The sequence below is a fragment of the Aotus nancymaae genome, unplaced genomic scaffold (assembly GCF_030222135.1).
Source record: "Aotus nancymaae isolate 86718 unplaced genomic scaffold, 86718_ANA_hifiasm-v0.15.2.pri h1tg000020l, whole genome shotgun sequence".
Taxonomy (NCBI): Eukaryota; Metazoa; Chordata; class Mammalia; order Primates; family Aotidae; genus Aotus; species Aotus nancymaae.
The window spans coordinates 8191299-8213362 of record NW_026988432.1 but is presented as its reverse complement, the minus strand read 5'-3'; the positions used below and the strand labels follow the sequence as shown (position 1 = coordinate 8213362).

Genomic DNA, 22064 nt, shown 5'->3' with positions numbered 1-22064 from the left:
TCAGTCAGGCATTTGGCTATATTTCATGATCTTTATTAAGAAAGTTGATAATAATCGCATCCTTAGGTCTGACCTAATAATAATAATAGCTATAGTTTGAGTACTTATTATCTGCTTGTGACTATACTAAATGCTTTGCATATGCATTTCATTTTAACATTTACAATTCAGTGAGATATGTATTATTGTATCATTTTATAGATGACGAAATTCTGGGTAGAGAAGTAGAAGAATCACTCTTTGGATTTGATCACTTGTAACAAATGGGACCTGTTTCTCCCTCTCTCCTCAGCTTTAGGAGAGGAACAACACAGCGCAACCAGGAACGAGCAGAAAAAGAGCATTTAGGGAATCAATTGCAACAAACAGTTTGATCACTGGTTTCTTATAAATAGAAAAAGGCACTCCCAGATCTAAATGACCCTCTGCTTATTATAAATAGGTGCCGTAGAAAAGATCACTTCTGAAGGGCAGATTCCTCTAGCACCAGACCAGATGGTGGGATAAATGGGCTCTGGGATTTGCCATCATACCTGCCTGCCCGGCAACCACGGGCATCTTCCATCTCCACCCCCTGACCTTTCCAAACAGCAGTGGAGAAGAGAGAGAGACATAGCAAAAATACCAATGATATCATTTTTTAAAAAAAATGAGTGTAGAAACGTTTTAGAAAATAGATTGGCAGAGCTTTGAAAACCAAAAAAGTCCTTGACTGAAGAGATAAATGCGCCTAAAGGATTTGTTATTGTCACAGGCCACAGATCAAAGATGGGATTATTTAAGTTTTTTATTTCTCAAAGTGAGAAAAGGATTGGTCTGGTCATAATTAGAAAACAAAATAAACATTTCCTTGTATAGAAATGTGCTTTTTTCTAAGTGAAAAACTGCCTAAAGCAATTCTAGAATTTCATTAATCTATGTTTATGCATTAAGTGTGAATATCATTTTTAAATATAGATCCCCTTAGAGGAAACTTGGTAAACATATGCCATACTCTTAGAGTGACAACCTTTGTCAATTACCATTTAAATTACAAGCGTGGGTAAGTGCTTAGAGCAGCTGGGAAGGAGGCAGGAGAGGTCTCTGCAGGATGGACCTCGTGAGCAGGCAGGAGTCACTGTGGGTAAAGAACTCCTTTTTCAGGGCTCATGTATCCTAGTGAAATGCTCAGCCTGCATGTTATGAAGCAAGGGACCAGTCACCCTCTTCCCCAAAAGATGGGCTTCAGATGGGCTAAAAGAATTGGACAATTATAGACAACCTCACTGGAAAGGGAGAAAAGAAGATGTTTCTTATTAAAGTGTGAAGGGAAAAAATGGCATCCCATGACTTTTCTATCATTCTATTTATCTTAATGAGCCTTCTGGAAACAAAGTGAGTTGGAGGAAATGCACTACTTCTATTAGAGACATTTCCAAAATTTGGAAAGCTGTCTCACTGTGATCCTATTTTCATAGCATGATTTTGGAGCAATAATCTAAAATGTCCAGTATTTATAACACTAAGAATTTGGTTTTTATATATTATGTCAGAATGTGAAAAGTCTCTGGCTCTGAAAGTCTACCTTTCTATACAATATTTCATACAACACCTGCAAAACTGCTCTATGACCTTGACATTTTTGATGAGATCTTCTTTGACTGCTTCAAGTCAATCACCTCACATCAGTACCATTGGCAACTGACAAAGAGCTTAGTTCAAGTTGATTAACACTACCATGCACACCATATATCAATTATTCCATTGTGTTGTTCATGGACCAAGAGGAGACTATTTCTTTTCAAGTTTTGTGGTTAGCAATTCCTTGCGATAGTTCTGCCAGTTTCCAATTTTCTCACTGAAGGGATACAGAGTTCGGTATTTGTGCCAGGTCCTATATGTTGCTCTTTTAGAAAAGCATTTCTACTGAAATAAATTGGAAAAGGAAGAAAGGGCAAGACAGACCAGATATCTGGCCTTCCTTCTAATTGAGAATGACAACCACAACCATTTCAGTTACATTTAGCTGTCATTCTGTTACTCCCAATAAAATAGAAAAGTTCATGCTCTAAAGTAACTAACACACAAATAACCATCAATTGAGGACCCATTATATTTAAGACGGTGTCCTAAATTCTGAGCAAAACCCCAAAGAAATTGCAAAGGAAATTCAAAGGAATTTAAATTAATAATGCAGTAAGTCCTGACTCACCTGAAAGTAAATTGTCACAAGAAAACAGCCAAAAAATATTTTTTTAACTATCTTAGCATACTTTGATTTTCTAGAAATTCTACTGCTGTTCAGTTTAAAGCAAGGGAAGATTTTGCTTTGAAGTGTTAGAGCTCTACCAGGAGTCGTTCATTTTGGAAACAGCATCATTAATGATTGACAATGCCATTCAGGGTAATCACGTCTTCTAGTCATAGTTCATGGTGATTCTAAATGGAGGTGAACAAATTTCACTATTTCATCTTATCCCTCTCACACAATAATGCCTGAACATTTATATATTAAATACATACTATCTTATTATAACTTAGTTTCATGTAATTTCTTCCCTATATTACATTTAGAGCATATATTTATTCTTGCGAAATTATGTGTGTAAATAGTTTTCATGATCTAAGAATATGATTTCAAAATGATTAAGGAGACTTATCAAGTATTTATAACAAAAGAAAATATTGGATCTGGGGGTCGCCAAGATGGCTGAAAGAAGCAAGCACTGCAATGCAGCTCCCAGCAAATGAGACACAGAGGGCTAGAGGACTTCACAATTCCAAATGAAGTGCTGGGTTCATTTCTGTGGGACTGATAGGGCTCTGAAAATAGGCCCAGGGAAGGAGCCACATCAACTAATGGGCAAAACAACCAGCCAGTAACAAAATGGCAGGATCAAATTCACACATAACAATATTAACGTTTAATGTAAATGACCTAAACACCCCAATCAAAAGACACAGCCTGGCAAACTGGATAAAATGTCAAGACCCATCAGTGTGCTGTATTCAGGAGACCCATCTCACATGCAAAGACTCACACAGACTCAAAATAAAGGGATGGAAGAAGATTTACCAAGCAAATGGAGAGCAAAAAAAAGCAGGGGCAGCAATGCTAGTCTCTGATAAAATGGACTTTAAACCAACAAAGATCAAAAGAGACAAGAAGAGCTAACTATCCTAAATATATATGCACCAATGCAGGAGCACCCAATACATAAAGCAAGTTCTTAAAGACCTACAAAGAGACTTAGACTCCCACACAATAATAGTGGGAGACTTCAACACTCCACTGACAATATTGGACAGATCAAGACAGACAATCAACAAGGATATCCAGGACTTAAACACAGATTTGGACCAAGTGGACCTAATAGACATTTACAGGAAACTCCACCCCAAATCCACAGAATACACATTCTTCTCAGCACGACATCACACTTACTCTAAAATTGACCACATAATTGGAAGTAAATCACTCCTCAGCAAATGCAAAAGAACAGAAATCATAACAAATAGTCTCTCAGACCACAGCACAATCAAATTAGAACTCAGGATGAAGAAAAGCACTCAAAACCACACAATCACATGGAAACTCAACAACTTGCTTCTGAATGATGAATGGGTGAACAATGAAATGAAGGCAGAAATAAAAATTTTCTTTGAAACCAACAAGAATGAAGACACAACATACCAGATCCTATGGGACACATTTAAAGCAGTGTCTAGAGGGAAATTTATAGCAATAAATGCCCACATGAGAAGCAAGGAAAGTGTAAAATTGACACCATATCATCATTTGAAAGAGCTAGAGGAGCAAGATCAAAAAAACTCAAAAGCAAGAGGAAGACAAGAAATAACTAAGATCAGAGCAGAACTGAAGGAGATAGAGACACAAAAAAACCCTTCAAAAAAATCAATAAATCAGGAGCTGTTTTTTTGAAAAGATCAACAAAATAGACAGACCACTAGCTAGACTAATAAAAAAGAAAAGACAGAAGAATTGAATTGATGCAATAAAAAACGATAAAGGGGAGATCACCACCACTTCCTCAGAAATACAAACTACCATCAGAGATTACTACAAACAGCTCTATGCACATAAACCAGTAAATCTGGAAGAAACGGATAAATTCCTGGACAGTTGCACACTCCCAAGACTAAGCCAAGAAGAAGTTGAAACCCTGAATAGACCAAAACAAGGTCTGAAGTAGAGGCAGCAATTAAAGCCTACGGGCCAAAAAAGTCCAGGTCCAGACAGGTTCACAGCTGAATTCTACCAGACCTACAAAGAGGAGCTGGTACCATTCCTCTTGAAACTATTCCAAACAATACAAAAAGAGGGAATCCTCCCTAACTCTTTCTATGAGACCAACATCATCCTGATACCAAAATCTGGCAGAGACACAACTAAAAAAGAAAACTACAGGCCAATATCCATGATGAACATTGATGCAAAAATCTCCAATAAAATACTGGCTAACCAAATCCAATAGCACAACAAAAAGCTTATCCACCACGATCGAGTAGGCTTCATCCCAGGGATGCAAGGCTGGTTCAACATACACAAATCTATAGATGTAATTCACCACATAAACAGAACCAAAGACAAAAACCAAATGATTATTTCAGTAGATGCAGAGAAGGCCTTCGACAAAATTCAACAGCCCTTTATGCTAAAAATTCTCAATAAACTAGGTATTGATGGAACAGATCTCAAAACAGTAAAAGCTATTTATGACAAACCCACAGCCAATATCATACTGAATGGGCAAAAATTAGAGGTATTCCCTTTAAAAACTGGCACTAGACAAGGATGCCCTCTCTCGCCACTCCTATTCAATACAGTATTGGCAGTTCCAGCCAGAGCAATTAGGCGAAAAAAAGAAATAAAGGACATTCAATCAGGAAAAGAAGAAGTCAAATTGACCCTATTTGCAGACGACATGGTCGTATATTTAGAAGACCCATCGTCTCAGCCCAAAACCTCGTTAAGCTGATAAGCAACTTCAGCAAAATCTCAGGATACGAAATCAATGTGCAGAAACCACAAACATTCCTATACACCAATAACAGACAAACAGAGAGCCAAATCATGAGCAAACTCCCATTTACAATTGTTACAAAGAGAATAAAATACCTAGGAATACAACTAACAAAGGAGATAAAAGATCTCTTCAAAAAGAACTACAAAGCACTGATCAAGGAAATAAGAGAGGACATAAACAGACGGAAAAACATTCCATGTTCATGGTTAGGAAGAATCAATATTGTGAAAATGGCCACACTGCCCAAGGTAATTTATAGATTTAATGCTATCCCCATCAAGCTACCATTGACCTTCTTCACAGAACTGGAAAAAAACACTTTAAACTTCATATGGAACCAAAAGAGATCCTGCATAGCCAAGACAATCCTAAACAAAAAGAACAAAGCTGGAGGCATCACGCTACCTGACTTCAAACTATACTACAAGGCTACAGTAATCAAAACAGCATGGTACTGGTTCCAAAACAGAGATAGAGACCAATGGAACAGAACAGAGGCCTCGGAAGCAATGCCACACATCTACAACCATCTGATCTTTGACAAACTGGACAAAAACAAGCAATGGGGAAAGGATTCCCTGTTTAATAAATGGTGTTGGGAAAACTGGCTAGCCATAAGCAGGAAGCTGAAACTGGACCCCTTCCTTACACCTTATACAAAAATTAACTCCAGATGGAATAAAGATTTAAACATAAGAACTAACGCCATAAAAACCCTAGAAGAAAACCTAGGCAAAACCATTCAGGACATAGGCACAGGCAAGGACTTCATGACTAAAACACCAAAAGCAATGGCAACAAAAGCAAAAATAGACAAATGGGACCTAATTAAACTTAAAAGCTTCTGCACAGCAAAAGAAACAATCATTAGAGTAAACCAGCAACCAACAGAATGGGAAAAAATTTTCGAAATCTACCCATTTGAAAAAGGGCTAATATCCAGAATCTACAAAGAACTACAGCAGATTTACAAGAAAAAAACAAACCCATTCAAAAGTGGGCAAAGGACATGAACAGACACTTTTCAAAAAAAGACAAATATGTGGCCAAAAAACATATGAAAAAATGCTCATCATGATGGTCATTAGAGAAATGCAAATCAAAACCACATTGAGATACCAGCTCACACCAGTTAGAATGGTGATTATTAAAAAATCTGGAGACAATAGATGCTGGAGAGGATGTGGAGAAATAGGAACACTTTTACACTGTTGGTGGGAGTGTAAATGAGTTCAACCATTATGGAAGACAGTGTGGTGATTCCTCAAGGACCTAGAAATAGAAATTCCATCTGACCCAGTACTCCCATTACTGGGTATATATCCAAAGGATTATAAAGCATTCTATCATAAAGACACATGCACACGCATGTTCATTGTGGTGCTGTTTATGATAGCAAAGACCTGGAACAAACCCAAATGCCCATCAATGGTAGACTGGACAAAAAAAAAGTGGCACATATACACCATGGAATTCTATGCAGCCATAAAAAACGATGAGTTAGTGTCCTTTGTAAAGACATAGATGAACCTAGAAACCATCATTCTCAGCAAACTGACACAAGAACAGAAAACCAAACACTGCATGTTTTCACTCATAGGTGGGTGATGAACAATGAGAACACGGGCACAGGGATACTCACAGGGCTAGGTCGGGGGGGGTGTGGAGGGGAGGGGAGGGACAGTGGAGGGTGGGTGGGGAGAATGGAGAGGGATAACACTGGAGAAATGCCTGATGTAGGCAATGGGGGTGGGGGGTGGGGGAGAGGATGGAGACAGCAAACCACCATGGCATGTATATACCTATGCAACAATCCTGCAGGATGCAGGATGTGCACATGTACCCCAGAGCTCAAATATAATTATATAAATATATATCTATATATATGAGATATATATCATATATATGATATATATAAATATATATAGATATATATCATATATATGCATATAAATATGCATTTCTGTATATTTTTACTTATTCTACTAATAATTTAAAGCAAGTAGTAATGATTATCAACCCTATCAGATCATATATATATATTTATATATATCATATATATGATATATATACATATATATATTTATATATCATATATATGATATATATCATATATATATGCAGGATGCAGGATGTGCACATGTACCCCAGAGCTCAAATACAGTAATATATATATATCATATATATCATATATATTGATATATATAAATATATATTATTTATAAATATATATGATATATATATCATATATATGATATATATAAATATATATGATATATATAAATATATATGAATATATATCATATATATGATATATAAATATATATATGAATATATATCATATATATGATATATATAAATATATATATTTATATATATGACATTTATATATATATTTATGATATTTATATATATATTTATTCATATATTTATATATTTATTCATATTCATATATTCATATATATATTTTTATATATCATATATATCTATATATATCATCTATATAAATTAGTAGAATAAGTAAAAATATACAGAAATGCATATACATTTTATCAAATGATCAAAGAGTCCATATGATGTATTTTTAATCTAATAAATGAATTCAATGATAATGTAACTAACCCAAGGTCCCTAGGTACTTTTTATCATGCCATGGTTCTCCATTTGCCAAAATTCATCTAAGAGCCTCATTAAAATTGTAAACACTGGAAGCAAAGATGAAATAGAGAAAACAAACAATTCTTTTCCAGATTACAGTTAGTTCTCAAATATACCATCGGAAGCTAGGTCAGAAAGAACTTAGATAAATATGCCTCCTATTAACTGGTATGTCCTATCGCTACGTGCCATTTTTTAAATGCAGAAACTAATTGAAATAGTTACTGTGAAATATTTGAACTCAGTGTTTGCCATTCTCCTTGGCTCTTTTATCTCACTGTAAACTCTCTAAGTTAGGATGACTTCCGTTTCCCCTGCACAGTACACACTTTCCCCCTAATGTCTGCAATTTAATTTCTACCTCTATAATTTTAAATATTTTAAAGTTATCATTTTACACTCTCAATTTTCCTCCAGAACTACCTTCAGTAATGGCTTCCTAACTCTATTATCTTGGAATTACATTTTTCACATTTATAGGTTTGTCTTTTTAAAGCAAAACAAAACAAAAAAGCCATAAAATTTGGGGATCAGAATCTAATCACAGGATGTGCCAGAGCCAGTGGCAGTGATTAAAGATATACACTAATGTGAGGTTTATCACAGTTATGCTATTTCATTTCAGAGGTATATTACTGCAGAATAACAGTTAAGAGAACAAAGCATTTTTTTTTTTTTTTTTTTTTTTTTGCCTAATAGATTCAATTGCATTTTACAGCAAAAATAATTTACTCGAAGGATTAAAATAGGCATCTAAGTGATGTACATAAATAAATAACTGATGATTTGAGCAACCAGAGATAACCACATAGATACTGATTTGTGATTTATTTGTAATATATAACGAACAAAACTAAAAACTTCAATGTATATTCCAGGAAAAGATTAATTTGGTGTGTGGTTACTTACAAAATCATATAACAAGACAAAACCAATTTTATATAATAAAATTTAAGAATGCTCTAGCCCTAAGGAATAATTTAGTGCGACATTGACCATCTATCCATCCCTCCTTTTCCTCTCTCAAAATATAGTTTGGATGCTGAAAATGAAATACATCTTAAAAAATAAAAGGTAAAAAATAGGCTGTCAGACTAATCTATACCAAGTAAAATATTTTCTAGAAAGCCATGACTCAGAACATTTATCATCTCAACAAGAAACAATGATGTGTTTAATTCATAAAGTAATACAAAAAGTGTATTTGTTTTCCTGATGTTCTGACAAGCATCAAACCACACAATATTTTCTTTTCTTCTTTTTTTTTTTTTTTAAAGAAAGAAAGAAAGAAAAAGAATAAAGAAGAGGAGGAAAAAGGAAGAGAAAGAGAGAGAGAGAATGGGAGTATTGCTTTCTTGCCCAGGCTAGAATGCATTTTAGTAATGGGTATTGAAAACCTCTTTTATACCAATAATTATACTTGATGTAAACAGGAAGGAATGAGGGAAGAAAATAACAAACCACACAATATTTTCTAATGAGTCATTAGACTAGAAATCTTAGCTTCATCTTTCATATTGAATATATGGTTCATCCACTAGAGTAGCAACCTACTAAGGGCATGAACTGCCCTTTTTATACATTTTGTACCTTAGGGAACTTAAGAGATTTTTATACTCAGTACGTGCACCCAGTGGGCACTCATTATATGCTCATCAAATTTGCTTTAAGGGATGTTGAGAGAGCAGTACAACTTTCTGCATATGAATTCTGATCCTTTGTGATATGGTATCCTTCTGACAATCTCTATCTTGGTAGACACCATCCCCACATGACCTGCTATCAAGATTTGAAGCCCATCTTCACTCCTTACTTCGTGCATCCCTCTCATTTAACCCACACCCAAATTCGGTCACTGTGTCCTCCTTAATAGCCTTACATCTGCCCACCTCCACTTTCCCACTTGAACAGGTTCTTATTGTCACCACCTCCTCTCCCCAGGTGGTGATGACAATGGCCTTGTCATAATTCTCTGTATACATTACATAATATAGGCAGAGTAATCTTTGTGAAACAGATCTGGCCCTGTTAGTCTTTAGCTGAAAGTTCTATGTATCCCCAAAGCTTCCAGGATAAAATTCAAACTTCTCAGTACTTTTTCTAAGGCCTAATGTAAGTAGTCATGGTTTCTCCAAGTGTCAGCTCCGGTCTACCACTCACCTTGCCCTGGGTCCTCCAACTCACCATATACACGCAAATCACCTCTGGACTCTGGACTGGGCCAGTCCCTCCCCCAGCACCATCTTACCTCCCTTCTTCTCCTGCTTTCTGACTCTGCCATTGAGCTTTCCTAGGTTGCCTCCTTCTCAGGATAGGTTACACCCACCCCTCAACACATGCACTCCATGCTCCTATTTTAGCCTATATGTACCTCTTCATTCATAGTGCTGCCCCAAGACATGCCTCTGTGCAGCTGTTGATTTTTTTTTTAATCAAGCACAGGAATTTACATGTTCTTGCACCTGATTTTTGTGTATTAGTACTGTTAGTTTAGTTTAGTTGTTACTGTTGTTAGCTTGAGTTCACTTTTCCAAAGGGGTGCTTTTGTCTATCACTGAGAACTTCAGGTATGACCTCAGTTATGTGTATAAATATATCTGTAACTCTTCACATAGCTTCTTGGACAAGGTGGGAGTCATTGAAAAGGATCAAACATCGAGTCTCCTGTCTAATACATAATCCATTGTTGATTATGCTTTGAGATCATAGAGCAAAGTTGTAGTGAAGGAAAATGAGTGGTTTGAATTCACTCCAAAGAGGAGCAAAAGGGCTTTATAGTTGCCAAGAGCCCTGAGCTCTAAAACCTTGAAAACAAGTGAGCTGCCCACTGAGCCTGCCTACCCAAGGCCGAAATAGACGAAATGTATGCCTCACCAACCACACCAAGCAAGAAGAGGACAGCCAATTTAGTTTTCCCCATGGAAGTGAGTTCATCTCAATTAAACAAATCTACTCTTAAGGGTCTATTGTAAAAAATGTGTGAGTAATGTTAATGGGACATAAAGGTAAGCAAGACGTATCACATCCCTGAAAGGGCTTACAAAAAGAGTCACTTGCTTCAATTACAAATTAAGTTCAAAAATATTTGTTAAGGACCTAATACATGAGAAGGACTAAAGAAGCTATTAGGGCCATGCACAGTGGCTCATGCCTGTAATCCAAGCACTTTGGGAGGCCAAGGCAGGTGGATTACCAGAGGTCAGGAGTCGAGACCAGCCTGGCCAACATTGTGAAACCCCATCTCTACTAAAAATGCAAAAATAAAATTAGCTGGGTGTAGTGGCAGGCACCTGTAATCCCAGCTACTTGGGAAGCTGAGGCAGGAAAATCGTTTGAATTTGGAAGGTGGAGGTTGCAGTGAGCTGAGATTGCGCCATTGCACTCCAGCCTGGGTGACAGAGTGAGACACTGTCTCAAAAAGAAAGAAGGAAGGAAGGAAGGAAGGAAGGAAGGAAGGGAGGGAGAAAGGGAGGAAGGGAGGGAAGGGAAGGGAGGAAGGAAAGGAGGAAAGGGAGGAAGGAAAGGAGGAAAGGAGGGAGGGAAGGAGGGAGGGAAAGAAAAAAAGAAGAGAAAGACAAAGGAAGTGAAGGGAAGAAAAGAGAGAGAGGGAGGGAGGGACATGAGGGAGGGAGGAGGAGGACGAGGAGGAGGAGGAAGAAGAGGAAGAAGAGGAACAAGCAGCAGCAGCAGCAATTAGGGATAGAGTGGATAATATCTCAGGCATGGTCCCAAACCTCAAAGGGCTTAGGAACTAGTTAGGAAGCCATAAAACTAAATAGATGATTACAATGTAAAATGCACCGTGAGCTCTCCACAGGGGCACAATAGGAGAGGGACCAGATCCAGAGCGAGGGAGCAACGTCTTGACCCGGAGCAGAGCCACAGCCATCAGCAGGCAGCCAGGGCACTTACAGACACCCCTGTGCAAACAGGGGAGTCGTGGAAAATACAGATGGAAGGTGGAAGGCCTGAACGGTTGCCCAATATGCATCTGTGTAATTTCACAGACTGAATGTGTGGGGCAGGCTAGTGATACTTCGGGAAGAGCTGAGTTTGTTGCTCACTGATACACACGTGGGATGCAATCGGGAGGCAGGGGGTCATGGGCCCGCCCAAGGCCTAGAAATGGAAAGAGGAGGAAGTACTTAGGAAATAATGTCACTGCTGGAGGACCTGGCAGCCAAATGAAGAAAAAAGAGCCAAAAGGAAAGAAATGTCAAACACAGAAAAAGGTTAAAACTTTAACAGAGAACGTCTGCACAGTTGAGGCTTCTTGCAAACACTGCATCCAATGAGTATTGGACGTTATTTCAGCTAATTTGCCACTTCGTTTCTCAAGGATAAGCAAGCACTGGTTGTGGCCTCTCTATTTCCATTATGCTCAAGCTGGGGAAAAATAATGGAGAAACCCAGGCAATTTAAACATTCCAGAAACGCTGTCAGGGAGCTTTTTTCAAACATGGGACAAAAATTGACCTTTTATATAGCTACAAAAAATATCTAAAATACTGTTAAAAGAAGTCTTGAACCAGGGAATTTTATCACATAAGACAAACCACTTCATTTTCACCATAATATTTAAAGGATCATCCAGGAATTAGATAAAACCCTTCAAACAATATCTAGTATCAGAAGAAAGTTAATGACTCTACTTTGTGAAAGAAGGAAGGCAAGAAGATTATCTAAATTTTAAGAGTAAGTAAATGCTGGAGAGACAAAACGTATTATTTCTTTGTGAAGTAAATGGCACCAGGCAAAGCACATTTTCATCTTATTTTGCTGACCAAGGCAGGGCAGGGTTATTAAGTCTGACAAGGCAAATTGCTTATCATGACTGCGTCATAAATAATAGTACCAAGATATGTGATTTACTGAACAGCACCAAACACTGAATGAGGATTTTTTTAAATGAAGTTCTTTCAAAAAACAGTCAGTTACTGTAAGAAACGTGAGTTTTACTCTAAGCTTCATCTACTTCTGCTGCCACTCTTTTCTTTTAAAGACAAGGCCTTACTCTAGTGGGCATGCATGATCACAGGTCACTGCAGCCTCAACCTTTCAGGCTCAAATCATCCTCCCACCTCAGCCTCCTAAGTAGCTAGGACAACAGACATATGCCACCACACTCAGCTAATTTTCTTTTTTTTTTTTTTTTGTAGCCACAGGGTTTTGCCATGTTGCCCAAGCTGGTCTCGAACTCTGGGATGAAGGAATCTGCCTCCCTTGGCCTCCCAAAGTGCTGGGATTACAGGCATGAGCCACCATACCTGGCCTTGTCACTCTCCACACAGGCTCAAACCCAAAATCGAAACAAGAAAAACTGAAGGTATTTTTAAAACTGGTTTGCTCTCTTAGGGAAGATACTAGAAATGAACTGACTTCTGTACTGCCATTTGTTTTGATAAAAGGAAGACTAGTGGTCTCTCTGTTCTTCACATTATGAAACACAGGGATTTTCCATGCAAAATCCATCTCCTACTGCCTTGAAATGTCCATTTACATACAAGATAAAAACAATGCTCCATGGAGTTTATAATATATAATCACTTATTGCCTTACCAAGGCATTCCTTTCTTCATTTTTATATTATTTAAGAAAACTTGACACTTCTCCTTTTTACTTACATGAAGATTCTGTCCTCTGTATTTTTCTCTATAACCAGTAGCACTTATAATTACTCTTCAAAAGAAAAACAACTTTGCTTCATTTTTCTTTACATTGTTATTTTGGCCAATTAATAATGATAATAAATTTAATATATACTAGGTATTTATAATAGCATGAGGTGTGATAAACACTTTCCAGCAGATGCTTACTGAATCTCACCCTACCTTTGAGGCACTGTTATTACGACTCTCATTTTAAAGATATTATAACAAGGGTCATGGATAGCAAAGGTAGAGTCAGTATTTGAACACAGAAATTTGACTGAATTTCTTAAAAGAACACAACTAAAGACTCATTATGAGGTAAGGAGTTCGGGACCAGCCTGACCCACAGGATGAAACCCCGTCTCCACTAAAAATACAAAAATTAGCCAGGCGTGGTGGTGCGCACCTACAATGCCAGCTACTTAGGAGGCTGAGGCAAGAGAATCGCTTGGACCTGGGAGGCAGAGGTTGCAGTGAGCTGAGATTGTGCCACTGCACTCCAGCCTGGGCAACAAGAGCAAGACTCCATCTCAAAAAAAAAAAAAAAAAAAAAAAAACTCATTATGTACCCAAACAATCGATGTGTATCATCTAGCACATCATGGGCCCTAAAACTGATAATTACAAACTATCAATTCTGGAGTCCTTTATACCAAAAGGTCACTCACTTTATGTACTGTAACTCAGTCCTGTGTATTTGTCTTTTCCCATCTGCAGGTCACCACTGTCTTAGAATGCAATTGCCCAGGTGTTCGTGCTGAGGCAATGAAGACTTACCCAATCATTCCTCTGGGAGGACAATTAGTCCCAAATGTAAATCTGATCATGGACCTCTCTGCTTGCAAACCACAGATTCAACACTTGGAGCTCCATAGACACACGCAAGTATAATCTCTCCCTAAGCCTCTTTCTCGCTGCCCTCATCTCTCACCGTATCTGCCCATGCCCCGTAACCACCCCATTAATCACCACCCCTCCAGGCCCTCATGTGTTCACCTCTCTTGTCCGCACCTCCATGCCCTTGTGCAGGCTGTTCTGTCTGCTGAGATCCTCAAACCCTGAAAGCCTCCTCACATGGGATCCTCTGGGAAGCTTCGCCAGCTTTGAGGGTGCCGTTTTCCTCCTATCTGCACTCTGGCCACCTCTGCGAGAAGTTAACATGTCTTATCGGGCCATTGGATTGTAAGCATCTCCACAGAAGGAATGGCCTCTTAGTCATGTAAGAGGGCACCACATCTTTTAACCTCCCTACCCAATCTCTAATAAAGTGTCTGTCCTCCCTCCAGGCTAATCCACAAGGCAGAACATCACACCTGCCTTGTGGGAAGATTCATGGGGCCCTTTATGGGTTGGCCTTATCTTTTGAATATTACCTTAAATCACTTGCCTTAAATCAATTTTTTTTTTTTTTTTTTTTTTTAGATGGAGTTTCGCTCTTGTTACCCGGGCTGGAGTGCAATGGCACGATCTCGGCTCACCGCAACCTCCGCCTCCTGGGTTCAAGCAATTCTCCTGCCTCAGCCTCCTGAGTAGCTGGGATTACAGGCACGCGCCACCGTGCCCAGCTAATTTTTTGTATTTTTAGTAGAGACGGGGTTTCACCATGTTGACCAGGATGGTCTCGATTTCTTGACCTCGTGATCCACCCGCCTCGGCCTCCCAAAGTGCTGGGATTACAGGCGTGAGCCACCGCGCCCGGCCTATTTAAGCAACTGTATGTCAAAGTATAGGATGCAAATCTACACACTCCAAGTTTTACCCGATGCTGTCTGGCATAATTGCCTCCGTGATATTCTTTCTCCTTAGTTTTATTACTCTACTGACTTCTTTCCTCCAAGTTTTTTGTTTTGATTTAGTTTGGGCTTTGTTTAGGGTTTTAGGTTGTTGTTTTTTTTTTTTAAGTTTTTGTTTCTTTGTTTCTTTTGGTAGAAATTAAAAACAAGCTCCCACTTTTGTCTTTGGAAAACTCCACTCGAGGAAGTACCAAGAATCTTCATTGTTTTAGGGACCTCGTCATTACCAGTCATATCCAGCATACAAAATCCCCACAATAAAGGACCTGTTACACTTACTAAATGGAGCACTAAGGTGTACAAATGGCTGGAAAAATAAACATGCAGAAGGCTTTTCTAACAGCATCAGAAATGTGGTAAATGTATTGCAAGTATTTTTTGTTCTATCTTAAAAGTATAAACACTATTTTAAAAATATTAACTTAGGCCTAATACAAGGAATGGCAAATGATTTTGTTGTCAAGTAGTAAGGCCTTGAGTATTTGCTGAATTTCTGTAATTTTTCTTTGTTTATTATTGGAGATAGGGTCTCACTCTGGCACCCAGCCTAGAGTCCAGTGGCACAATCGTAGCTCACAGCAGCTTCAACCACCTGGGCGCAGGCAGTCCTCCTACCTCAGCCTCCAAGTAGCTGGGACCACAGGTGCATGCCACCACAACTGGCTAATTTTTTATTTTCAGTAGAGACAGAGTCTCACTATGTTGCCCAGTCTGGTTTCAAACTCCTAGGCTCAAGCAATCCTCCTGCCTCAGCTTCCCAAAATGCTGGGATTACAGGCATGAGCCACCATGCCCAGCTTTGTATTATGTTTTACACTACAACAGACTTGGCTAAATGGAACAATTAGGTTGAAGAGCCCGAGGACTGATCTGGAAATGCTGGACTTCTGCAGAAATGAGGACTCATCTCGCCACAAATCTTATCTAGTCAAGAAACAGACCAGGCCATCGTGAGGATGCACAGTGCTGAAAACGAACCCCTGGGAACAGAGCCATTAGCGGTCTACCAAATTCCACTCTCATACAGCTTTCTAGTGGTGAGAGCTGATATGAGAGCAGTTTTGAAAAGAAAATCTCAGAACTGGCCAGGCGTGGTAGCCCACACTTTGTAATCCCAGCACTTTGGGAGGCCAAGCAGGCGGATTGCTTGAGGTCAGGAGTTCGAGACCAGTCTGACCAACAGGGTAAAACCCCGTCTCTACTAAATTACAAAAAGTAGACCGGCGTGGTGGTGTGCACCTGTAATCCCAGCTACTCAGGAGGCTGAGGTAGAAGAATGGCTTGAACCCAGGAGGTGGAGGTTGCAGTGATCTGAGATCACGCCACTACACTCCAGCCTGGGCAACAGAGTGAGACTCTGTCTCAAAAAAGAAAAAAGAAAAGAAAATCCGATAACAAATTAGCAAAACACAGCATCATAATGTTGAAGGGCAAAGGTCATGTGCAGGAAGACAAGATTGGGGGCCAGAAATGGGATTAATGCAGGACTGAAGTTCTCATCGATTAGAATCCTGTCCCCGCCTCAACACCAACTGCTAAAAATGGTCTCTTTGTATCCCTGCCTTACCCCATCAGCCCTGGCCTTTGAAAAAACAGTTTTTCTCTAGTGAAGCCTCTATTGCCTTCTTTATCTGAGAACTGACCAATGGAAATTCATAACTTTATCTCCAGAAATCCTGGGGACCTAAAAAAATTAAGAGGATTAATGGGAAACTTGCAAGAAAGTGACAACCTCAATAGAAGTGACACATCTGATTTAAGATGGAAAAAGGTTAATCAATAAAAATCAATGGAGTATTGTGCCTTCAGACTTCAAAATAAAAACAGATGCAGCATCATTTATCCAGGATGGCTTCCACAAAACTCACATCTAAACAGCAACTGCCAACTGAAACCTCAAAACTTTACAAGGGAGAAACAAGCTTCTTGAATTATACCATAGACCACCGAGCCAACATCATAGAAGAAAATGTTATGCAAAATGAGGCAGACAGAAAAGTTAGGGAGGACTGATGGACTACTTCCATTATCTGCATTGCGCCCCCGAAAAAGCTGTAGACCCACTACATTTGTATTGCACATATAACTGGTTCCTGAATTTACAGGAATAAAAATATATGAAAATTTATATCACATTGTGGAATGAAATAGGGACATACAATATGTGCTTTGAAGCATCTGTCATGATGAAATGACTAAAGGCAATTCTGACTAGAAAGGCAGAGTCAAAAGTTCATTGGAAATTTTTGCATAATTACAAATGGAAAGTACAATAAAATGCAAATATTCTGGTTAAAAAAAATAGTATAGTTGAAAAGATAAAAATCCTAAAGAAACTCTTAGACTTACTTTAAAAAAAAACAAACATGTTTTTGAAAGTCCAGGGAAAATACGTGCCAGCAGATCTAAAGGGCCAGGTGCTTCAAATAAAACCCCTTATGGCTAAACTGGCAAAGTCAAAGGGCAACAGTCGGATGAAGGTATTGTAAAAAAAAAAAAAAAAAAAAAAAAAAAAAAAAAAAAATTCAACTGGGAAGAATTTCAAAGCCCAGAGGTACAAGCAAGTAGTGAGGCCAGAAAGTGTTTGAAAAATATCTTGCATAAGACTCCATAAATGTTAGAAAGTCTTTCAGGACATCAAAATGAGAAAGAGAGGGAGAGAAACTGAGTGGCATTTGGAAACAATGTATACAACGTAAGTTTTTCGGTGAGTAGAGTAACAAAGATACTAAAGAGATTATTCAATTTCATCTTTATGGAAAAAAAACTTTAGAGAATTCCTAAATTTTCCATTAGAACAAATAGGTAACATATATTACTTTAAATAAATGATAAGCCTTTGACCTAACTCATGAACTGAAAACAATGTTCTCACCAGGAATTAAAATCCCCCACTCATCTTGCTTTGCAGGTGCTGTAAGACAACCTGTTGGACAAAATGCACTTCTGATATTTGCACATGGCCACCATGCTTCGGAATGAGTGTGTTTTCAATTGATGCCATCCAAAAGGGGAACTCGAGATAGGTCATGATATTCAAGCCAATGAGTCTTACTGCTATGTCCAGAAAACTGGGAGAATGCGCTGGGACAAGTACTTGGTGCATAACCAAATGCAAACTAGGATAAGGAATGCAGCATGATTTCTGCAAAGAAAAGGAGTGCAAACTCACCTCCTTGAATGTCCTGAGTAGATCAATCACATGGCAAAGAGAACCAAGAGAAAAAACTCATTTAGATTTTCAAGCTTTTTTTCCCCACTTTCTAGTCACAGATATTCCAAAACCATATTTCCCTCTCCAAACTGGCTCCTTTTTTTTCTCCCCACCATTCAGAAACTGGGTGTCCCTTCCTAGCACCTCTTCCCTTTCTCACTCATCCAATCAGTTGCTGGATCCCGTCAACTCTACTTTTTAACATCTCTCAAACACAGAGTCTACACTCTCTATCCAAATTGCCCCTATTCTGGTCCATTCCCACTGTACTGCTAAAATAGACTCCTGCCCAGTCTCCTTCACTCCAGTCTTGCTCCCACATGAACGACTGCCCACAACATGATCAACCTGATATCTCTCTCCAGACATTAAATAACTTCAATAAACTCTCAGTCCTCTTGTGGCGAGTATGCATCTCTCACCACAGCACATAGAACCATTTAGCAGGCAGCACAGTGGCTCACGCCTGTAATCCTAGCACTTTGGGAGGCTGAGGCAGGTGGATCATCTGAGGTCAGGAGTTCAAGACCAATCTAGACAACATGGTGATACCCCATCTCTACGAAATCTACAGAAATTAGCCTAGCATAGGGGCACATGCTTGAATCCAGCTACTCAGGAGGCTGAGGCAGGAGAATTGCCTGAACCCAGGAGGCGGAGGTTGCGGTGAGCCGAGATCGCGCCATTGCACTCCAGCCTGGGTAACAAGAGCGAAACTCCGTCTCAAAAAAAAAAAATCCTCCTGCCTACTAGAGAGCTTCACTTGGTTTTCTAAACCTAAACCACTCAACCCCACTCCAGAGGTTCTCATCTCATTCTCCCTAATGCAGTCAATGACAGCACCATCCACTCAGGATCCCAAGTAAAACCTGGTGCCGCTCTTGAATCCCTTTTCTATTTCATGCCCAACATCTAATACATTATGAAATCTACCATTTCTCATTTCTTTCTCTCTCTCTCTCTCTCTCTCTCTCTCTCTCATCTACTGTATGAGCTCATTCCCAGAAATGTGGAAACTCCACAGGCTGCATGCCATCTCTGGAGGTGATCGAGAATGAAGGAGGTCAGGCACCTCTCACCTGCACCGTGGAATCCTACCGGGACTGGAGAAGAGTCCAAAAACTGGGGTATTGGATACATCATTTCTGTGAAGACAATGGGCTACATTAGTCAGATGACACTTTCAGGTAAAAGCATCTAGATGACAAGTACTTTTTTAAAATACAAAGAGGTAAAAGATGAGTGCTTTGAATGAAGGCTGATGCAATATAGTTTGAGATAAATGGATATGAGGCGTATATTTTGCAAGTCTAGCCTCTTAGATGTGAAAAATGAGGTGAAACAAAGCATAAAAGATGACTTCTATGTTTTTAAGATGTGCAAATATTGACTCAAATGAGAAAGACTGGGAGCAGGACAGATTTGTGAAAGAAGCAAATTTATGTTTTAGAAATACGGTTATTTCTATTTCCCGTGAAATATCAGGCTTCATGATTATCACCAAACTTTCTACTAAAAACAACTAAATATGTAGGATTAATACTTTTTTTAAATCTTAAAGCATCAAATCCCTGACAACACAGGGACCACCAGGAAAAATCCAGGTAAAAGTGAAAAACTTGGGAGATAGGGACGTGGAAGCCACTTCTGCCCTGAGCATGCCTGGCCAACCTTAGCAAACATGAACTCTGATTTTTGAACCTCATAGAACACAAAGGAAACGGGTGTCAAAACCCAGGACCTACTAGAAGCAAGAATTAAGACGAAGACCTTCCTCCTGTCGAGACCTCTGAGGGACATTCCTTCGTGGTAACAGTGACCTGGAAATAAGCGTGCCCTCACCTGCACCCCCAGGTGACTAAGGGAAAGAAAGAAATCCTTGAGTAGTTCTAAGCACAAATCGGTCCTCATGTGGATGTACAGCCTAAATTCCCATAGCATGGGTGCTCCGTAAAGCTCAGGCTGAAAGTAATCCAGGTCTCGACTCCTCTGAGAATGAAGCCCCCTTCATTTGAGGCTTCGGAGAATCCCCAGAAGGCTTCATCAAAGACTAGGAGCAGCACATGGTGAAAAATAACCACGAACATAAGAAAATAAAACAATGACAGGAAGAAAAAAAAACTGAGTAAAAAAGAAAAAACAACTGACAGTAGAGACAGAACTACTTTAACATTTCAGCATCAGACATAGATTACAAAACAACGATGTATACCAATTCCGGGGAGGACGGAGGCGGGTGCACTGCAAGAAACAAATTAAGGTAGAGACAGACAGAGCCAGGAGTGAAACCCTGACAAAGCCAGTTCGCGGGAGCAGTCCTCCAGCAACGTCTGGGCCAACGCTCTGGCAGTTGTAGTAGTTTTTTTTTTCTTTTTTTTTTATTGCATTTTAGGTTTTGGGGTACATGTGAACAACATGCAAGATTGTTGCATAGGTACACACATGGCAGTGTGATTTGCTGCCTTCCTCCCCTTCACCTATATCTGGCATTTCTCCCCATGCTATCTCTCCCCAACTCCCCACCCCGCATTGTCTCTCCCCTATTTCCCCCCAATAGACCCCAGTGTGTAGTGCTCCCCTCCCTGTGTCCATGTGTTCTCATTGTTCAACACCCACCTATGAGTGAGAACATGCGGTGTTTGATTTTGTGTTCTTGTGTCAGTTTGCTGAGAATGATGGTTTCCAGTTTCATCCAGTTCGTCCCTACAAAGGACGCGAACTCATCGTTTTTGATGGCTGCATAATATTCCATGGTGTATATGTGCCACGTTTTCCCCACCCAGTCTATCATCAATGGGCATTTGGGTTGGTTCCAGGTCTTTGCTATTGTAAACTGCAACAAAAGCCAAAATAGACAAATGGGACCTAATCAAACTCCACAGCTTCTGCACAGAAAAAGAAACAGTCATTAGAGTGAATCAGCAACCAAGAATGGGAAAAAATTTTTGCAGTTTACCCATCTGACAAAGGGCTAATATCCACAATTTACAAAGAACTAAAACAGATTTACAAGAAAAAAACAAACAAGCCCATTCAAAGGTGGGCGAAGGATATGAACAGCTACTTTACAAAAGAAGACATACATGAGGCCAACAAACATGAAAAAATGTTCATCATCACTGGTCATTAGAGAAATGCAAATCAAAACTACATTGAGATACCATCTCACGCCAGTTAGAATGGCGATCATTAAAAAATCTGGAGACGACAGATGCTGGAGAGGATATGGAGAAATAGGAACACTTTTACACTGTTGGTGGGAGTGTAAATTAGTTCAACCATTGTGGAAGACAGTGTGGCGATTCCTCAAGGACCTAGAAATAGAAATTCCATTTGACCCAGCAATCCCATTACTGGGTATATACCCAAAGGATTATAAATTGTTCTACTATAAGGACACATGCACACGAATGTTCATTGTAGTAGTTTTTTAAAATATAAGTCCTGAATCTTCAGGAGGGGAAGAAATCAGAATAAAGAAGAACACACTCAGAAGAAAATTCATCCTGAATATGCCCCATCTGCTTACCCCACTTAAGCTGCCTTAATTTAATTCTTTTTCATCTCTTGTCTGACTTATTATCATCATCTCTGCATTAGTTTGCTAGGGCTGCCATAATAAAGTACCACAGACTGAAAAGGCTTAAACAACAGGAACTTATTTTACTGCAATCCTGGGTGCTGGAAACCCAAAATTCAGGCTCCAGCAGGGTTGATTCCT

General features: G+C 39.2%; 1 protein-coding gene across 6 annotated transcripts in view; it reads right to left on the bottom strand.

Moving 5' to 3' along the window:
* Positions 1-22064, bottom strand: part of CD226 (CD226 molecule) — a 109144-nt gene that overhangs the window by 55071 nt on the left and 32009 nt on the right. For 4 of the 6 annotated variants that reach the window (XM_012465390.3, XM_064379030.1, XM_012465393.3 and 1 more), the window contains exon 4: positions 19423-19488. The exons of the other annotated variants lie outside the window; for them this stretch is intronic. In XM_012465390.3, coding sequence (XP_012320813.2) covers positions 19423-19488 — 66 coding nt within the window. The remainder of the gene's footprint in view (positions 1-19422; positions 19489-22064) is intronic. 6 annotated transcript variants of the gene reach the window in all.